The sequence below is a fragment of the Hesperophylax consimilis genome, chromosome 16 (assembly GCF_061612785.1).
Source record: "Hesperophylax consimilis isolate HC1 chromosome 16, BYU_Hcon_1.0, whole genome shotgun sequence".
Lineage (NCBI taxonomy): Eukaryota > Metazoa > Arthropoda > Insecta > Trichoptera > Limnephilidae > Hesperophylax > Hesperophylax consimilis.
Genome location: NC_142851.1, coordinates 16128881 through 16150555, shown reverse-complemented (window position 1 = coordinate 16150555; position 21675 = coordinate 16128881). Strand labels below are relative to the sequence as shown.

Sequence of the window (21675 nt, the reverse complement as noted above, 5' to 3'; positions counted from 1 at the left end):
ATTCGAATGCAATGTTCTGTCAACATTTTAAAGCAATCGGTGAAGAATTTTCAAAGATTTAAGATTTTTAACAAACGAACATTTTTATTTATATAGGTAGAAGTTAGATAATATTCTGCTTTAAAACAGAATTAATTGGGTGTCTTAACTTTTATGAGACAACGGCGAAAACTAACTGATTTAAAGCATTGATAATTTATTGAAAATCTACAATAAAAGATATAAATTTGTTTTAGACCACTTTAATTTTAATTACACTCTACCGGTTTCGGAAGCACCCTTCCTTCGTCAGGAGAATATTAAAACTGGTAGAGGTGGAAAGAGGTGGTACTGGTGGAAACCGGTAGAGTGCAATTAAAATTAAAGAGGTCTAAAACAAATTTATATCTTTTATTGTAAATTATGACGAGCTACAAAGTAAATGCTTATTACAAATATGTATTAAAAATCTCTTCAAATTATTCGTAATCTTGTTAAAGACGGAACTGTAGTCCCTTTACGAATGAATCGATAGGTTTCATGTTAAACTTTAAGTAAAAAGGAATGTATTACCGCGACATCGGAATACGTGTTCATAAAAATCTTTAAATTTTCGCATTTCGTCATTATGTATTAACAAGGTAAAAGCAGGTGCAGGTGCAACACTTTTTCCGATATATTAGGATAGTACTAACATCTTATTAGGAAACGGCCTGCTGTTCCATTTTAACGGGATTTTAATAAATCGGCAATACTCATATTTCTGAAATTTTCAATCCATATCCGCTGAAAACTCTCGAACGTTTTGAACTTTTCGCATCTCTTATGTGAAGATTTTTCAGCTCGCAACGACATATCCATCATGAGCTATTCAATATTATATAAGAAAGAACTCTGTAAACTCACTTCTCTTTTCTATCATCCTTGTGTTTTCAAACATGCCACAGTCCGTACAACTTTTTGTAAATCTGTAAATTATAATCGAATGCAAATCCGATCGAGCTGACACTCGTTGTCGATGACAATGATTCATTCAAATTTAGGTGTCAATGACGTGCTCATTCGTGCACACCAGACGAAATGTCAGCAGTTTTTTTTAAATTTAATTTAATGTTTGGTTCTTTATCTTAGTATTATCCCGTTAAACTATGTACAGTTAAGCAATTTGTCAACAAGATGTACATATTCAATTACCATTTTAATATATGATGTATACATAATATTATTACTAATTATAAATATACATAATATTGTTACTTTTTATAAAATATTCAGATTACTATTATTGGCACACACAATCTAAAAATAACACTAAATCTACATGCTAATGAAAAACAACAATTGATTGCATGGCCCATAAGTATTTCTACTTATGGGCCATGTTTTCAGCATATATCTGAATCTATTTGGGAATCAACAATTTTTGATGTTACTTGGCAACATGTTAAACATTTTGGGCACGTTATGGTACGTATACATTTGCGAACCGAAACGCGAGCCGAGCAACGAATTTTTTGAAAGCGGCGTTTTGCTCTTTTTTGCGTTTGCTTTGTTCCTTTCATATGTTTTGAAGTTCAGTTAGCATTATATTCTACGGTTTGCTGTTCGTATTTATTGCTATATTTTGGAACAAGCATGCTTTCGTTCTTTGTGAACCTAGTGTTCATGTTCCAATTTATTTTTAAATTCAGAGTTAGATATAATGTTGAATCAATATTTTGTCCCATAGTAAAACCTGCACAGGCAACATATATAAGTCTTTGTGAAAATATTTTTTTTGAAACTTGTAATTTAACCATAGAATTTTGTACCGATTGTAGGTAGTTAATATACGAAATTTCAATGTCAGTCCTATACGATCGGCATCTGGCAAGTTCGATATCGCGGTTGACTCCCACTTCTCTGGGAAAGAATGTTCAATACTCAGCCAAACGTTTTTTTTAATTTTAAAATTTATTGTAAAATAAACTTTATTTTTTACGGGTTAATTGGTTCGATATTTAAAAAAGAATGTGAAAGTGCTCTATTACCAATTTAATAGGATTTTGATTTTAAAATGTTAATTAAAAACCCTTCCCCAGTCGTCAAAAAAACAAGTGCGCTTTTGACAATTTGAATTGCGCTTTTCTCGTTGTGTTGTGTGATTCCATTTTCGCTGCCGCTGAAACTGGAACTGGGGTGTGCCGAGTGGCTTACGTCATAGGGCAACAATGGCTTCATTGGCTGCTGGGACAAAGATTTTTTTTTTCATCGTGTTTACATAATTAATAAAGACAAACAACTTATATGATTCAAGTAATAGATTATTATTATTACATTTTGATTCGATTTCATAACATAGATATTTTTTTTTGCGTATTTAATAAAAATAGTTTGCAATACTGTCATTCAATAACTCCAGACCTCATGATGAAAATAAAGTTAAGAGCTGATAATATTTGCACAGTAGTAGAAAGTAGTTCAGTCAGAAACAAAAGTGCATATTTCATAACGCCGGAGCAAGGTGTTGGAAAATTTTGATACTCCAGCGTACCGGTCCCCCGATTATCTCCCTACCGTCCCGTACTGAGCAAACACAGTCACTGCGAAAGTAATAATAAATAATAATCCAAGTAACAACTGCGCGATACGAGAGTGAAAAAGACACTTCTCGCGAGAGTGGAACAAACATATTTTACTGATCGTAGCCCATGTCCTATTTTATCTCGACCGTTTTACATTTTGTCTGTCTGTAAATGTATTTTATGCCGTTTCCGTTTCAAGATGGTAGCCATTTTGATAGTTCAGTAAAGATTATATTTTAGAATGTGAAATCGTCGTATTTATTTGGACTTTCTTATTTGCGTTTTTCAATATTACCTACTTGATTAAAGAAATTTTAAATAATTGTTGAGATAGTGACGTTGCTTTGGACAAATCGTATAATTACTTATTTAAACAAAATCATTAAATATATGGTTTATTATAATTTAAGTGCCTTAATTGAGAAAATTAGAAACATTCTTTTGTGGACGCAAGATCTGCTATCTGTTCACAGAACTTGTAGTATATTGTAAACGTAATTTATGTTATTTTTTACGCGTCATCAGTCATCAATGTCATCACCAAAGATTTTATAAAAAATGTCAATTATTACGAGAACAAACCAAACAAACATGAATAATTCCGTGTTCCGACAGCAACAACATTTCTCTGAATCCAGGTTGGAACTCGATAGAGCGTGAATGAAGGCGGTTACACACCTGAGCAGATAGCTCGAGCATTTCGAAGACGTTAGTCATCGACATTTTCTCTTTTTTTGGAGAAGTCATCGCCGCCAAGTCTGAACGAGCTCTGTTCATTTTGATTAGTTTCATTGTCATGGAAGAAAAATGAAGTATCTTGTTCTGTTTCATGTTTTGTTTAGATTTATTAGTAGTATCTTCTTCTTCAATGATATATTACATTGATGGGTATAATCTTCAAAATAAGTTAACAAGCAAAAGTTGTTCCTGAATATTCATTTAGACTTTTAAAAAGTCAAAGTATCTCTTATAAATAAAAATCGGATATGTTTATCCGAGACACTATTTAGGTTACAAACAAATTTTATTAGAAACTTTGTTTCTATTTTAATAGGTAGATGTCAAAAATATAGGAAAAATTAGTTGCAAGATGATATAGTTGATCCTGAATTTGAAATATGAGAACGACAAATATGACGCTTAATAAATAGTTACCTATTGTAGTTTATTTCCAAACAAAAAAATGTTAAATGTTGCCATGGCAGTTTTTATACCAAATAATGAAGCGATCAGAAAGGGTTAAAGTGTGTATGATAACCCTAGAGAAATATTTAATTAAATATTTCTTTTGTTGACATTTTTGTTTTACTTTTCGTACCTTTGTTACTAAAGTTTCGTTTATTTTTGTATACCGGTCTCGAAACAACCGTGTCATTAACTTTTCTTTGTTGGGTTTAAATTGAATGTTATTATTGTATTAAGTTTACGTATATGTATTTTTTTAAATGATGTAATTGTAAAGCTGCACATCTTGATACAGGAATGCCCTAGTGAGATGTGCAGGGTATGTTTTTTTATGTTAAAAACTGTTTTTCGAATAAATAAATATATCTTAGTATTTATCAAACGCAACACAGAAAATTAAATCGAACAAAAAATCAGGAAAAAACATTAATATTGGGTTTGTCTACATGCGTTGATAACTTGCCGAATAGTGCGGTAACAAGCCAGAGGGGTACGGGGTTTCGTTCACCGTGCCACGGTGTGCGGTTGTCAGTAGTAGCCGGTGGTCTGCCGCATAAATGAACCACTCACTAGATCAATATCTTCGGGTTTTTAGTACTGAGCCCATGGGTCCTAATGTTTGTCATAGATAAAAGTCAGTAACTGAAAAATATACGTCACTACTACACATACTCACCATCGACTAGGATAGAAACTATAAAAAGGCGTAACCATAGACAATATAATTCTCATTCGGAGCCAACCCATTGGCTAGCCTAAAATCGGCCAATGACAGCGGCCTATAAACATGCATGAAGTTCGTAACAGCGGCCTATAAACATGCATGAAGTTCGTATTGGTTTGTGGAAAATATACGTCACAAGTCACCCATAGAGATTACCGTGTCTTTTTTTTCTGACCCACTTTTTTCTCGGAGTTATACCCCACTGGTCTGCCGGCTGGAATGGACCTAATCATGCGTCTTATGCGTCGCCGGTGTGTTTTCCTCGTTTCAGCAAAATATTTTACATATGTCCATAAGTACTATTATTAAAATGAACTATTAATTTTATCCAGATTGAAAATGACATCATTCTTAATGTCTGTTTACTGAGTCTATAGCACAGGATATCAAGGCATTTTCTAGCACTGAAAGGGAGGGATTACTATGTTTGACTGATATCCAATAACTCATGTACAATAATCATCAAAAGTAACCCTATTGTTTTGCTTTCAGGCTCGCAGGGGAAAGATGGCGCGGAGCCCCCGGGAGTCCCGGACATGACGCTCATGTCGGACATCACGGAGCACTCCATCAATGACAACCTGCGCAGAAGATATGATCATGACCGCATATACGTATCCTTTTCAATACCAACCACCGTACGAAGTCTCTTCAAAATGTAAGTTCCGACCTGTAATTTTCTTCGTAAAAAGTGAAGCACGGGAGGTATCTATCTACCCATTAGAAAAGGGGATTTTATTTGTATTGCGGATATTGGTATTACCTACGCGAAGGTAGAACTATTCTCACGTAAGGATTCAATTGCCTTAGTATAACTATTCTCACGTAAGGATTCAATTGCCTTAGTATGAGTGATATGAAGATTCTAATTATTGTAATACATTTTAGAAATACATGTGTATCATTAGTGTTCGGAATGTGCTGATTCAGCGGCAACTGGCCGGCTGTCGCCTCAGCAATCTTCCCAAAAAAATGACAACACCTCTATTTGGTGGAAAGTTCGTTTTTTTAAACTTTTGGTTAGTTTCTAGTGTGTGCATACATGGCGTTAAGATACGTACCTAACTTACTAATCAGCGCTTCCTGCGGTTATATGGAGAAATGTGTAGATAGTATTGTGGTATCCAGTGACTTTTCAACTAAAAAGAGTCGGAGTTACCAGTGACAAAAAAATAACATTTTTGCCTCCAGATAATGATAAGAATCAATGGTTGAAATAATTCAGACCCTTTTCATACAAAACTTAAATTTGGATTTGAGTAAAAAATACTCAACCAATATTAAAATATTTTTTTAATCAAAAGGTGTACGTAGCAAATATCTAGTAAGGATATTGATATTGTTTATTTTACTGTGGCAACTGATATTGTTTCTCTATCACAGCAACGCGTGGCGGGGTACAGCTAGTTTAAAATAGAAATAAATAAAAGAGCACATATTATAAAATAGAAATACATTTATTATTTTTTCATTGTTTTCTTTTTAAATTTTGTATTGTGTAGGTACAAAAACTAATTCAATAATTTTACTTAATGGAATTTTATTGGTCTGGTCGTGTTTTTCAACTAACTAACTAACCATCACGCCATTTCCCCGCAAGGGTAGGCAGAGAGGACGGACCGCCAAACAACTCGGTCTTGGCACACACTTCTTGCCTCATTCACATTCATACATCGTCTCATACATATATTATGTATTTCTTTTTAAAAATTTTATTGTGTTAGTTATTTTCTGTATTTTGGTGCCTATATTCATTATTACGGCCTACACTCTGCAAGGAAGCCGCGAGAGCTTTGAAAGTAAGTACGAGGTAAGTTGGTAAGGCTGCGTTTATTTTTGAAAAATAAACAAGCCCATCCTTCTCACTGAAACAGTGTTTTTATTGTGGTTAGAACCTCGCCTTTTTCCTTTTGCCGGTGACCCACAGATTGAAAAACACTGATCTAGAACATACTAATGTTTGTTTCTTAAATAAATAAATTCAAAACATATTCGTGCTACCTATTTGCTATGCCTTTTGATTAAAAAAAAATCATTTTTCACTTTGGTTGACTATTTTGGCCACAAATCTAAATTTAAATTTTGTATGAAAAGGCTGCGCAGTCGTTCCTGTATAGTTTAGAGAATATTACAATGTTGTCACATAACCGCGAAATTTTTTTAGTCATATTAGAGCAAGGCTGCCCAAACCCAGGCCCGCGGGCCATAATGTGGCCCGCGAACGAATTATAAGTGGCCCGCGTAAACCATTTTCAACGAAGGCGATTTATCGCTATTTAGGCTACTCAGAACGAGAATCAGCTACGAAAAAATCTAACCTGTTGAACTTACTTTTTAAACAAAAATAAACCGGTTTTGATATAGTATCTTTTGCGTCCGAAATGAAATCTTGTAGCCACCCCCCCCCCATGGAATTCGAAAAATTGTTGTGGGGAATCACATAATATGATGCTTTTGGGTGCGCGGAATTTTTTTCTCAGCGTTCCGTAACAACCCCCCCCCCCCCCCATGGATTTCAAATATTTGGTGGGGAGCACTCATTTTGATTTTTTTTGTGAGGAATTATGTTTTATAGAAATTCTCTAACAACCCCCCCCCCATGGAAATAGGAACCGTCAGGTATTCAGTGGCCCGCCGCCAGTAATTCAAAATCGTCAATTCGGCCCAACTGTTAAAAAGGTTGGGCAGCCTTGTATTAGAGGATAGGCGGTGATTGTGTTTAGTATACATACTCGTAGGTACTGTTAAGCTCCCGCATTCTCAATTTCTACCGATTTATAACAAGTTTCTCGTTAACTATTTAATTTTTTAATTTCCAAAAAAATGTTATTGTTGAAGATAATGTCTATACATTTGTTTTGCCGAAAATCAAATTTAATTATATGAAATTACCTCGATAGAAAAAAATCGTTTTTCTCTGTTTTTTTTTCAGTGATGCCGGTAGACTTCTTTTCATGTTTTGCGCAAACATACTCAGGCTGAATTTTTGTATATAAAGATAGTTCTAAATGCCTACAGGGCTTTTACATTGTACGCATCTTTTAAAATTAAAGTAATTACAAAGTAAAGAAAAATATTTATGTTTGAAACTTTTAATTCGTGGCGGAATTCGTTGTTATATTATAATCTGATTTGTTTAACTTGCTCCACTTAATTGTTTTAAAACAGGGCAAAATAAAATAATGAAGTATGTTAATTTACGTTTGGCGAGTTAGCAGGGGTACCCGGGTTGCGTGCATCTGCCCATCTGTTGTGTGGCATGCCGGATTTGTAGAGACTGGTTGAGGGAGATCTTTTTACCTCTCTGGCAGGACTCACGACTCTCGCCTCCCACCGTAGTGGGAGAATGAATTCTGTCACCCTTCCTACTCACCCCTCGTACCCTTTTCTATCCCAGATCTTTCCTTAAAAAAACTTCCATACAGCTTCTTCAAAGATGACATAGGCCCTGAATGCAATTATTTTCCTCAGAGCCTCCTGTGTGTATTCATAACTTTATTTATTTATTTATTCCTTTAGATTTACACACAGTACAATATGATTCAAGATATAGTTAAAATATTTTTAGTGATTGTAGATTATTGTACCTTATCAGATCGAAATTATTGGTTCCCAACTAGGCAAATTGCCCGTTCCAAGGAACCAAAAATATGTGAAAGTAAGTGTGTGATTTGTCTATGTCTATAATATATCTCATTAATGTTTTTATTTGTGATGTTTAATCGTTACAATATTATGATAGAGTCGAACTTGAGCTGTTGTGAATGTTTCAATTGTGTATGAGCAATAATTAGAATAATGGAAGATATATATAGTGTGTGATTAGTCTATGTCTATTTATTATGTGACGTTTTTTAACATTTTTTCAGATTCTCCTCTGCCCAGTCCAAACAACCATTTAGTTATCATTGGGCCTATGTAGGAAATATTACAAGTTTTTATGTTTAATTCAGGGGGGATTTTGTTGTACAGTTTAGGTCCCAAGTATGTGTGTGTCTTTTGATACTTTGCCTATTGCTCGTTGGGATCATAAGGTCATTTCTGGTGTGGCTTCTTGTGATGTGTTTATGGTCAATTTTATTAATATTGTCTAGATTTTTATGTACATGGATAGTAACCTTTTTTATATAGTTTTGACGAACATCAAGTACATTAAATTGTTTAAAGAGCTCATCGCTACATAACTACATAACGCTCTTACCAGATTCTATTCATAAACAGCATAGCAAAAATGGATTCGTGCTAAAACCTAATTTTGCGAATAGTGCCATCCAATGCAGTATCTAGTTGGTAATAAAACGTCCCCTGTAACGGTGTCTGAGCATGTCCCGTTTATTTGGTTTTAAACTCGCTCTTCTGTCACCTATAAATTGTCAATAAAACGTCTCCTGTGGGTGGCGGTAAATTTTATGACACGACACGATTTCGAAAGTGTCTTACAAATAAACGATTCGTAAAGATGGATTAAAATGAACTTCCCGTCGTTTTGGACACATCTGATTGTACGCCTTCTACCCACGATTCGAGGGTATCAGAATAATATGTATTTTGATGGTGCACTTCCTTACAATATTTTATAGAATTTCATTACGACATCGTTGTTGGACATTTATCGAAGCCACCAACGTTCACTGTTAGGAATGCGTGAAAAATGCATGCCACAGTTCTGGTGTCTTTCTTTTCTTACACAGCCTTCGTGATTTCATTGAAATTTGTGTCAACACTTGCACACAATAAGCCATTATCTCTCTGAAGCCACAGTTGGACAGATTCGAGATCGGGATCTGGTTTGTACGGCGGCTCATTGTGTCCGACAGAAAGTTGGAGATAAGCCGTTTCGATAATTCCGGAATGGTGTGACAGTCACGCAATTCAGTCAAGCTGTCCATTGTGCATGGGAAATTAGCCCTTGTGGAAAATTGATTCTTTACTAATCAGTAGTGACTTGCTTTAAATTACCTATCAAACGGTGGGAAACGTAAAACGTTCGTCTATTTTTTTCATTTAAAAATATGTCAAGGTACCCCAAATTTACATCTAAAAGGTAGAGTATTTTTTACTACTAATAGAATCCCGAAAGCGTCTCTGGTAAGCCCTTTCACACCCTACACAATTATAGCGCTACGATTATGTCAACGTTGATGATTCCCGAAGTAGTCTGATATTAGGATTAATCGCATGAAAATACTTAGCAGTAAATAAACACAAGAACTCAACTTTTTTCTTATTTTTCTTTTCCTCCCCTAAAAAGTTTCCTCATTAATTCAAATGTCACACGAGTGAGAAGGTATGTAGATGGGTAGGTACCTACCACAATGTTTGTTCAATCGTTTTTTGATTTCATCCCCTTTGTAATTAATTTAATCGTTTATTTAATAGCGGCATTAGTCTTTGTCTCGCCTTAAATAATGTAAAATTAGAATATTTAATTATCCATCCTGTTCCCAGTCTCCGTTGTTGGTTCCGCATATCGTCACGGACTTGACTGTGCCCACTTTTGATTCTGCCTAAGTAAACAAAGACATTGTCACGATGAATCAAGACATGATGAATCAATTCATGACTTCCTTTTAAGATTCCCGTTACATAAATGAAAATTTCCAGCCCTGCTCAGTTAATTAGTAATACTATTATAGTTTTTCAATATTTCTACTATATTATTCTCGGCGCAATCGAGGTCTTTACGAAATTATCGAATATTTCAAAAAATATCGAAAATGTTAAGTCCATGGCTACTTCAGATGTAAAAAACAATATTTCAATTTATTGTAGATTCTTGAATTCTTATTTTTATGTTCCTTTAACACTTTCACACCCGCATGTAATGCTTGATTATATTGCTCAGAAAAATATTTGAAAAATTTTTATATATAATTTTTTTTATTTTTATAAATTTTTTAAGTTATATTGGCTTAACATTGGTTGGTATTTTTTTTAAATAGAAAGGTAAAATAAACATAACACAAAAGTAATACAAATAACTGTTTCATGTCAAAAATGCACATTTACAATGTAGTGATAATCTCTGAGGTTTGAAATAAATAACATTTAAATTAAAATTCATTCAGAAATAATCTAGGATAATAATCTTTAAAAATTCTAGTCGAAAATATCTCTGACACCACCAGTGTTACTTTGAATGAACATTGAAATTCATTTACGATATTCTGGCAAATGACTGTGAACAGTGAATTGAACTGATTTTATTATTATAGAACACATCTTCATGCGTTAAAATATTTGTAATTCGAGTAGAAAATATTGATATCTCACCTTAAATGAAGTAATCAATGACGGCAGAAATTCGATGAAACTCACAATCAGCAGATGTCAAAATATTTATCATTTTTGTGGCGGGAATAAGGATTTCAACCGAGCAGAAAAAATAGACGCCACAGAAAAGATTATAAGAAAACAAAACGGTAAAAAAATCACAAAGTTCGTGTTAATTTGAATTAACTCTGGGGATGAAAGGGTTAAGCCTTTAGGCATGACCGATGTAAGTATTACAGGTATTGATTACATTATAATATAAAGGGAAATATCTATATAATATTGTGAAGGGTATCTTGGGGAAATATGCCAAATCTGGCCTCGTTACCTTTGTTCGGAGCTAAGGGGGAAAATTAGATAATTGTGTTAATATTTATATCAACACAATAATAGCACAAAGGGTGAGTTGCATACCAGAATATTTAGAGTTCCTGACACAAAGTACAGCGTATTGCTTAGTAACCATACTAAGTCTTCCTTTTTTATCTTCCCACATTTCCTTTCCCCTGGTTATTATAGTCTCACTGCCTCTACAAACTACAACAAGTACTTTGAAGCTCTCTTGTCTGGCTATTCTTAGGATGATCGATAAATTCCAGAATGTTCTGTTTCATTCCCGACAAGCCTTCGACCCATTTTATCTTTCGTCGTTGTTTTCCTCTCTTTAACCCTTCAGTACTGTGTAATTCAAATGCGCTATGTACATCTTATTTTTTAATTTTCCGTAAAAACAAATACGGCTTTAGAAACTAGATAAAATTATCTTTCCGGTGTGTGCATTTAAAATTAACATTTACTATTTCTTAATAATAAAATTTTAATATCAAAGTGAAAAATGTTGTCAAAAACGCTAATCACATTTTATTTTATTTTTTTACTCCAATCATAGAAAAATTGAGAGAACTCGATATTTCGTTTTTTTGGTAATTCGTAGGAAAACTGTACCATCACTTTTTCGGAGGCTTGTGAATTATCCCTAATTTAAATGGATTGTTGGCTGGATGATTCTGTGGTTCTCCAATCTGCAGAACCCAAGGTTGCGTGGTTACTCTCGATGTGTAAAATCAGAATTCGAATATTGTAAATTTAGTTTTATTTTAAAAAACTCACGTTACAATAATTCTATGAACAAAAGTAGATCGCGTACGTTAGAGTGGATTTAGGGCTTAACCGGCGGCTGAGACCACTGGAGAGAGAATGAAATATTTGCCGCGTGAGGTATCGCGCGCGAGTTTACAATGATACCAGTCTGACATAAATGTAGGGAAAAGTGAGCGTTGTTATTATTTTCTGGAGATGTAAACTCCCTGTAATTTACCCTACACTTTAATCTCGTTCATGTAATAAAAAGTAAGAAATAATTTTTAAAGTTAAACCGATTTTTGCAATAGCGGAGCGAAATATGAATAATTCATTTTGGATATTTTTAGGATTCTATTCATAGAATTCAGTAAAAAATATTTGAGGCCAACTGGAAAGAATTATTATTTCTCTTTCTAACGTCAGAAAAATTGTTTATTTCCGCCTGATAGAAAAAAAGATAAAAATACTTTTATTAAATATGGGCGCCAGGTCATATGTGACCCTCAAACGCTGGAAGGGTTAAAAGTCCCTCATATTTGATAAATGTTCAGAGCACCAGACGAACGAATTTTCGATACGTGGGTAAGGTTAATTCTTCTACCCGCCCCATTTATAATTATTGCATTAATATACGAATGTGTATGAATACATTATTATAGGCCCTACCCTTTACCCTTGCTGGTCATCATTCACGTTTACGAAACATTCTGTTATCCTCTTGGGATTTTACCCTAAAAGGTACAAATGATAAGGAACAGAATAAAAACACAGTAAAGTCATCTTACCTTGAATAGGCCTCAATATAATATAATTTATGTCGGTAAGTTTTCGTCCGCAGATGTTTTGTATCCATTTGCCGCTTATTCCTTCAAATAATATCCACATACAAGCATTCATTAGTATGCCAGTCAGGTGCGGGATTGTTTTGTTAGTAAGGTGCGAGAACTTAAGACTATTGTGGTCTAAGTTTTAAGCCTTTCGGTACTCCACAGAAATTTCTAGTTACAAAGCAAACTTATTTATGGGTCTTAAAGCGGTAGACTTAAGAAGTCAAATCTCGTCCGTTTTTCGTGACTGCTTTACAAGTTTGAATTGATTATTTTATCTGTTTATTTGTCTTTTTAAATTTTAATCTTATGGCATGTGACAATTTTAAGGGATTCATAAATGTTTCGAGTCCTGCATACAAAATTATTATGTTTTTAAAACTTCTGTGATCATTATGTAACCATGTATTAAGGAACTTGACACGGAAACCTTGACACTAAATTTAAACCAAACATTGACACGATGGATAGAAGTTTTTGAAATTAGTATATGTAGGCACATCTTCAAAATAACCCTTACAGATAGCGTGTCTAAATTAGGTGTTCATCATTGATTATATCCAAAAAGTGCGATTTTGTATTAGATTAAACAATATATTTATCAAAACTTTGTCAGCGACAAATATAAGATTACCCGACTGATCCACGGAAGAATTGATATAATTTCAAATGATACCTTCTACAAAGGTAGAAGATATCATTTGAAATTCACGTGACTATTACGAGTGCAATTCCATTTGTCCTTGATTATCCCGGGTTACAGTCTTAAGAATGTTTTAATGATAACCAACATCTGATAGGAGAGGAAACTTGCAAAGAAACAAAATAAATAAACGGTATAAAATATGTCTGGTATGATATATGATGTAAGATGTTCTTGTATCGTTTATTGTGTCGTGTTTTGCTGCCTTCTCTGTATTGATTCAGCGGTAACATTTAAAACAGATTAGCGTTTTGTGCATCACAAAGGACAGATCCAAATACGATATGATTACAAAGGCAGTCGCCATGCTGATATCATAAAACTTTAGTGAACGCATGGCCTGTTCGATATCTATGAGCTTTTTGACTGCAGTTCACATGTTAACAGAAAGTTCTTTCTTTCGGAGAATTCCAAAGTGCATTTAATGCAAATGCTAGTAATAATTTTACTCACTGTCCTTGCAATATAATATGTACTACGTTGGCATTCTTTGTATGCATTCATTAATAATACGCACTTCTACTGCTTTACGAAGTTCTGCCAATGGTAGCTTGATGATGGCTCCTCTTTATTTATAAAATACAATAAGAACTCTTCACACATCATCTTCATTCCCTTGTCCCTTTCGGGTTGCACATTAAGTCCAATAACACTTTATTTGAAACATTAATTCTATGGATTGTTTTATTATTTTTAAAAAATTTCTTTTAGTTTTATTTTTTCTGAGTGGTGGTTCCTAGCGAGGGCGTTACTCAAAGTATTTGCCGCTCTCAAATTACGTAATTGCAACATATAAGCTAGCAAAATTTTTATTTAATATACAGGGTTTTTGTCCCGGGGTTAAGTGCACAAACTTCGGGAGGATGTAAAAAAGATGGTAGAAGTAAAAAAGAATTACTTTTTTCGTAGTTGCGTTGTTTTTTCCCATACAAAAATATTTTTCCAAAGAAGATAAGCAATTCAACTTTTGTACCTGAAAACTATCTTAAAACGTTGAAATTTTGTGCGCTTTACCACGGGACACCCCATATTACATTTAAAAACGGGTTTCCGGAAATGTTTACTTTTGAAAAAGGGATTTCTGGAAACCTGTTTATTATTATAGTAATGATTAGAGACACCCATTCATAGCATTAACGATATTTTCGCGAATTAAAGAGATAAATCGTGTTTTCAGCGATAATAAAAAAGATTTTTTAGTCGCTATAATCTTGTATTGACAGATCGTAGAACGAACATGACACACTCTACTGTAGAAACATGTGCCATGTTGAGTTTCAATCAATAATACAATAAACATGTTTCAAGTGATTTTGCTAATTTAATTGTTTTTCCCTCTTGCCGACTCCCATTCATTGACGTTTTCCTATTTAGCTATAAAACGCAAAATTAAAGCTATAAAAGCTATTTTTTCAATAATTGACGTTATATTTCTTAAAAATTAAAGCTATGAATGGGTGTTTCTAGTAATGCTATTTATTAGTCTTACTAATGATACAAATACATAGGATTTACGTGTATTATGTACATAACAAAATAACTAAGTTGCAATGGGTCGGTTATTTTGTATCTTATTTGTAAACAAATCTCTCGTTGGCAGAAGTACTTATCGTACCTACCGCTTGCGTCCGTGTTCAGTTGTAGCCGCATACCAATATACATTTACATTGTATTATTATTATCCTTTGTCGCTCATTAAAAGTTCACCGTTTGGTCGTCTTCCTTCGGAGCTTCCGGTGGCGTCACGCGACTTCCATCCGCATGCTAATGCCACAATTACAAAACCACCCTCATCATTGGTATTTAATATTGTACTCCGCCTTTAACGCTCATACCGCGAAACTTCAATGGCTTGTTTAGATTTTTTACTATAGTCTATGAAATAATTCCTAACTTACTAATCATCTCGCTTCTGGACGATGGTTGGCCCGCGTACAATTCTGTCTTGGCGGAGTTGGGAAAGAGGAACCTGACTTTTCAGATCTGGTAACCAAACACTGCTAAAGCCATGTTTAAAATATAATTATTACCTCCAGGACTCTTAGGATCATTTGGGGTCACCCCTTTGCCGACTTCGGTCAGCTCTAGATTTATTGGTATTTTTGTAGGCTTTTTCTAGAATCGAATTTGGAAGGACCTCTATTTATTTAACCACCTTTTGATGTTCATTGTTAAATCTTTCATTAAATGTTCTATTGGCCTCATTAATTAAGTTTACGTTGGATTTTCCACTTTAATACATTCTATGTACTAAATATGATGTAAAGGTGATCTTTAGTACATTCTCTCAACCTAATCTATGTTAAATTATCCGCTCATATACGGAAAACAAAACCGTTTAAGTAATGTATATGTTGGTCATAATTTGTATAATAAAAGCATACATTTACTTTATTCATTCTTGAATAATCACATAAAATATTTGCATGAAAAATTATTGATGAAACCGCTGTCGTGCTCAGCAATTTTTTATTATTTTTTTTTTATGTGACACCTCACAAGAGCGCCACTGTCCGTACAGTGTAAATATAGGAGAACTATGTCGCCACCAGGTTCGGCAGCAATGTGAGGCAGTTTAAGGCAGGGGCTGTATTTATGTCATTTATTAATGCTGTTCTTGAAGAGGCCCGAATTATATGAAGGAAGAAAAACGGATGCCGGTAGCTCGTTCCACATACGACTTATACAAAAACGAGTCGAAGAACGACCCGTTCTCATGAAGTCAACGTTAACCGTGAACGGGTGTTCCCCACCTTTCTCTTCCCATCTCCTTCACCTCTCCTCTACTTTCAGCCTCACAATATATCCCAACTGAGATGTAATAGTCTAACTGGCTCTAGACAGTTGGGAGCAGTTAGAAGTTGTATATATATATGAAGACAAAAACAACTGCCTTTTGGATTGTATAGCCAACCGACATATTTTTAATAGCATTTTAAAATTATTTTATAAAAGAGTTCGGGATGATTTTTGACAGCATTTATCCACCTCTTTAGTTCTGACTTCGGATTTATCAAGATAGATATGTGGCACTATGTTAAATGTTTGACTGCGGGAATTAGATTCCTCGAAAACTCACAATTTTCACCTACTTTCCTATCCGTTCATTTCCTTTGGAACATCCTCTTCTGATCTTTTCATAGATACTTTTGAGTGAAGAGGGTTTTCTTCAAGTTCAACAATGAAATAATATGTTTGTCTTCTGTTCTCGAACCCAAAATGTAATCCAAGGCTACAAATCACAATTTTTATTGTTATTTTCCGTGAACGTGAATCTCTGTAAGCTTTTTTAGGAAATTTTATTTATATGTGTGTTGTAAAAGCGTGTGTTGTAAGTCAGGCTTGTGTTTTAGGACTCTTCCTACTTTGTTTGCCTCGTGCCTTCACGATTGTTGTCGATATCCTTTGCCATGCAAAATTATAGACTCAAAACATAATGTGACGGCACAAACTTAAGGAAAAAAATTATTTCACTCTTTCCAAACATTATCTGAGGTTTGCTGTTTGAATTCACTTGCAGACTCTTTGACCAGTAATACTTTACAAAATCTATCACTCACACACGCAATTTTGGTATCACCAAGGCGGCTGAGAGGATTTTTCACTAAGCGGTACACTAATTTGACTCCACCATCCAGAATTGAAACATTGCTTAAAATGGCTTTTTCCATGTTTTGTGACCAAATCTGAAGAGTCAGGTACTTCTCCACCTTCGCCTCTCCATCTCCTTCCTCTCCACGTTACCTCCAGTCTCACAATATACCCCAATTGGGGATGCCATAGTTTTACAGGCTCCAGACTGTTGATAGCAGTTGGGATCCTTTGTACGGTATTTAAGTAAAAAAAAAATATATATATCGCACCTCCGGTGCTAAACTGTCACTTATGCAAATAATGTAATTTTTCAGGAGAAGCATTTGAAAATTCGACATCCTATTATGATGTATAGTTCTTCTTGTCTAAAAAATGAACTGGTAATTATTTAAACTACAACTTTAAACTTCATATCAAAGTAAAAGCAAACGTCTCACAACTTTGTAATAAAAAAATATAAACATTTTAAATTTACAACCCTCCCAGAAGTGACGTTATGGCACTAGAAAACAATTTATCAGGCAATTGTGTCATAACAATCAAAACACGATATCATACTTTTATAAGTTTTATTAATTAAAAAATCAAAGCAGTTTAACAAACTTTCTTAATTCTACATATAGAACTTTACTATTAATCAGATTTTTTAATCTCAGTCTTCTTACCATTTTACGAACGGTTTTCAGCGACGTTTCATATTAAATCAGTCATTGGTCACGTATTGTACCTATTTAAATACTATAATTATGGAATAATTTCTTTTACTTATTATTATTATTTTAATTAGCACTAATTTTGTACTAATTGGGTACTCTTAAAAAATCAAAAACCTTTAATTTATTGTTACATTCCCAAGAAAATCAGGGAGTCTTTAACACTGCGGTTTCAATAAACTTGTTTTCCTTGCAAGTGGAAATGTGACTTTATAGAATGTTAGAAGTACAAAAAATGAAATGAGATCATTGTAGAAACTTTCATAGTATCTTGGTATGATATTTGCCTCCATTAATTGCAATAAATCACGCTTTTTGCGTTCTCTAATTGGTATTTTTGAAGTATATGCTTGCTTGAAGGGAATTTCATCTATTTTTTGGGCGTTGCCTCTACTTCCGCGTAAATTTTTTCCTCTTGGTTGAATTATAGCTTTTGCTTCCTCCCAATTTTCAGTTTTGTAAGTTGTTCGATATTGGTAATTTTCACAATTCTTTGTGAATTTAATGCATTTAATATCACCAGTTTTGATTACATCTCCGTTTAAATTTTTTGCTATATTGAACTTCATGTTTTCCTCAAGTGACTTCAAATCAAAGAAATCATCGTAATTCATTTCTTTTACCACAAATGGTTTACCAGTCTTCTTCGCCCCACGAATCAGTGACATGTATTGGTCGGGTACATTAATAGATCCAGCATTTTTTGCTCTTGTTACAGCTTTTTCAATAACCGAATGCGCTACGTCGCCTTCGTTTTGCGTATGACCTCGAATCAAAAAGTTATGTTGTATGGAATTAATGTCAAACTTACTGACTGCATAATAGTACATCGCAAACACAACCCTGTTCTTTTGTTGGCCACAGCAATTGTCCGAGTAAATAATTATATCGCAGCCATGACTTCCAAGTGCAATCTGCTCCGGGTATACACACACGATCCTATTTCTATGGCTCCTCTATTGCCCAAGCCTTCGTGCCAAAAATAACAGGTTGTTTCTTTCTTTTTTGCATTAGACATTGTTAAATATAACAATTTAGTCTCGATTTGTAGTAAAAAGAGCTTGATTTGCCAACAGGACAGGGTAACACTGCTTGTAAGTCATAGATGAAAACAATTGTGTTGGTGTCAGGTTCATGACACTTTTTCATATCCCTGTCTTTTTCAAGTCTACTTATTTTTTTTTCTTCCTGATGTAACTTGAACCTGTCATGTAACATTGTCACAATTGTTAATCGAACGAAAACTTTATACCATAAAACATAAGGATTGGGGAAACAATGTCACTACGTACACAAGTATCTTTATTATTTCAAGAAAAAAATGTCACAACAAACTTTAGTGTTGTTATTGCTCCAAAATCATAAAAATGAATTGTCACAATTACCTTTGTGATGTTGTAGCTCCAGGAGACTGCTACTCGTGCGGGGTGCCGCGCGCAACTAACCAATCAAACGTTGTTTCTCCCAGTGGAGGTTAGATTTGCACCAAAACCATAACGACATAACTGCCCTCACGCGGAAATTATTCGCACTATACAAGCGACGATGACACACCAAGTAAAGAGGTACATTAGTTATTTTTTCTCATACTCAGATCAATTTTGACAAAACTTGCATAAGTGACAGTTTAGCACCGGAGGTGCGATATATAATAGAAAAAATTACACATTTATGATTTTGTTTTGTAATTCGTGTCGATGTTTGCATAAGCAATCATTATTGCTTTGGGTAGGTACTATGTATCTGCTTCGCCCATCTACTTGGCCATACTTCGTATTCAAATTGGACACCTCCATCGCGAAATTAAAATGACGAATCGCCCGACGTGTCGCATGGTGGTCGAAATCATCATTCCAACATACACAAACATAGATAGGTGTGGTCCTGCTGTTAAGAGCTCCGTTGTGAGTTGTGACCGTTCTCTCTTTTCCATAAACGATGCATGTAGCAGAGGGAGGTGTAACATCATTTTGCGTGGTTACGTTTAAAAAAATACACAATTGTTTCACACGTGAATGCTAATTAAGATGTTTGCTAATGTGGTATTGTTGGAATCGAAATGATTTTTTAATCACACGTAAAAATGGGCTTTTAGAGCTGGAACACAGACAATATTGACTATTTAAGGTAATAGATAAAATTGTCGTAAATAAAATGATCTTATACGAAATGATCGTAGGCAAATAATAAGCAAATGATTGTAAGCAAATAATAGTGTCTGTGTGTCGTGTCAAAATAAAAAGATTGGATATAATTTACGTGTAATCATTTATTTTATGAGATAATGTACAGTTTACGATCAAATGATAATTACGATCTTTTTACGCACGTTCTTTTGCTTACGATCATTTAATTACAATCAAAACGTCGGTCACGACTGTTTAGGTCCTAGGTAGGTACTAAATATTTTTATTGTCAACTACCATATTTATTATGGGCTGGTATTTCAGTAATTTTTAGTAATCGTATCAGTCGGCTTATCTTGTGAGGGTTTTTACCAGAGAGCAACTTGATGAACGTAAATATTGAATAGCATGCAAATAGTAACTGAAATTCCAGGCCTATGTTTTATTACGATATTGATATTGTCGCTAAACACCTTGGACTAGCTCTTTATTAAAATATTATTAAATATCAACATTCGTTGTCGTGTCACCAGTCGTCTGTTGTCTGTCGCATTGTCCACATCTAGTAGCATATACGAGTGTGTCACATCCAAAGTAATAAATCCGGATATTATATATACTATCCAGCCATTATTTATAATGTTTACCCAATTTAGACAAAGTGATAATTGACACAGAATTAATCACATCAACTAGCCATTTTATATAATATCTTCAAGACTTGATAAAGTAATAAAACAAGTAGGTATAGGTAAAGATTATAAAATTATATTTCAATTTGCCTTTAATTTATAATGTTGGGTTATTATAGGTTGGGTTAGTTTGGGTTGGGTTAGGATGGGTTGGGTTATTATAGGTTAGGTTGGGTTATTATAGTTTAGGTTAGGATGGGTTGGGTTATTTTAGATTAGGTTAATTTAGGTTGGGTTATTATAGGTTAGGCTTGGGTTTTTATAGGTTAGGTTGGGTTGGGTTAGGATGGGTTGAGTTATTTTAGATTAGATTAGGTTATTATAGGTTAGGTTAGGTTGGGTTATTATAGGTTAGGTTAGGATAGGGGGGTAACAAGTCAATTGGACCGTATTTATTACTTTGACTAACTTTGACCCGATATTATGTAGAATATCCGGATAAAGTGATTAATTTATCACATTGACTAAAAAAAATTGTTATTATATATAATGACCAGTCATCATGTATAGTATCTATTTAATCACTATGACTGTAACATATATATATCTAAGAAGACAAATATTCTAGCCTGTTAGATTTTTTCAACACCTTATTGCCCTCGCCGCCTCCTTACTGCCCTTTAATGCCCTCTGTATCACTCCATCACCTAGATTCTACCAACTCTGGAATCACTGGACTAGATTATCAGATTTACGTCGGATCAGTGATTAAAATGTTACGCCAATCGTTACGCCTACCGAGGTCGTAATATTTTTACTACCCCTATAAACTCATCGTAAAAAATATACGTAGAAGGTAAAGCCACAAATTATTCAAATAAATGTGGTAAAACCATTCTTTCATCCATGGGTAAAACACACCTTGAAAGTAGGTACGTTCTCAATCATGGCTATGTAAAACAACAAGACGCCAAGTTACTTGGCATTTTCATTGTTATTGTTTCGCCGGCGTCTGGATTTTGACAGTTTGAAGTTAGTTTATGGCCTGTTTTTGTTAGTCGGGAAATCCTAGCCCAATAACATTTGTTTAGGTTATGTTTAATTTTATGATAAAATTCGACGGGTATTCCTGAATGTTTTCACTGAATAATCATAATATTACTCACTCATAATGTTATTAAAATTTTGACATTTCAATATGTTTGTTTGTTTATTTAAATGCCCTTTGGGCTTTGGCCCTTTGGGCTTTAAATAAACAAACAAGCTTTTATG

General features: G+C 34.1%; 1 protein-coding gene across 1 annotated transcript in view; it reads left to right on the top strand.

The window, feature by feature from the left end:
• Positions 1 to 21675, top strand: part of Myo81F (unconventional myosin 81F) — a 234505-nt gene that overhangs the window by 71646 nt on the left and 141184 nt on the right. The window contains exon 2 of the mRNA XM_089640966.1: positions 4945 to 5066. Within this exon, the coding sequence (XP_089497092.1) occupies positions 4945 to 5066 (122 nt within the window). The remainder of the gene's footprint in view (positions 1 to 4944; positions 5067 to 21675) is intronic.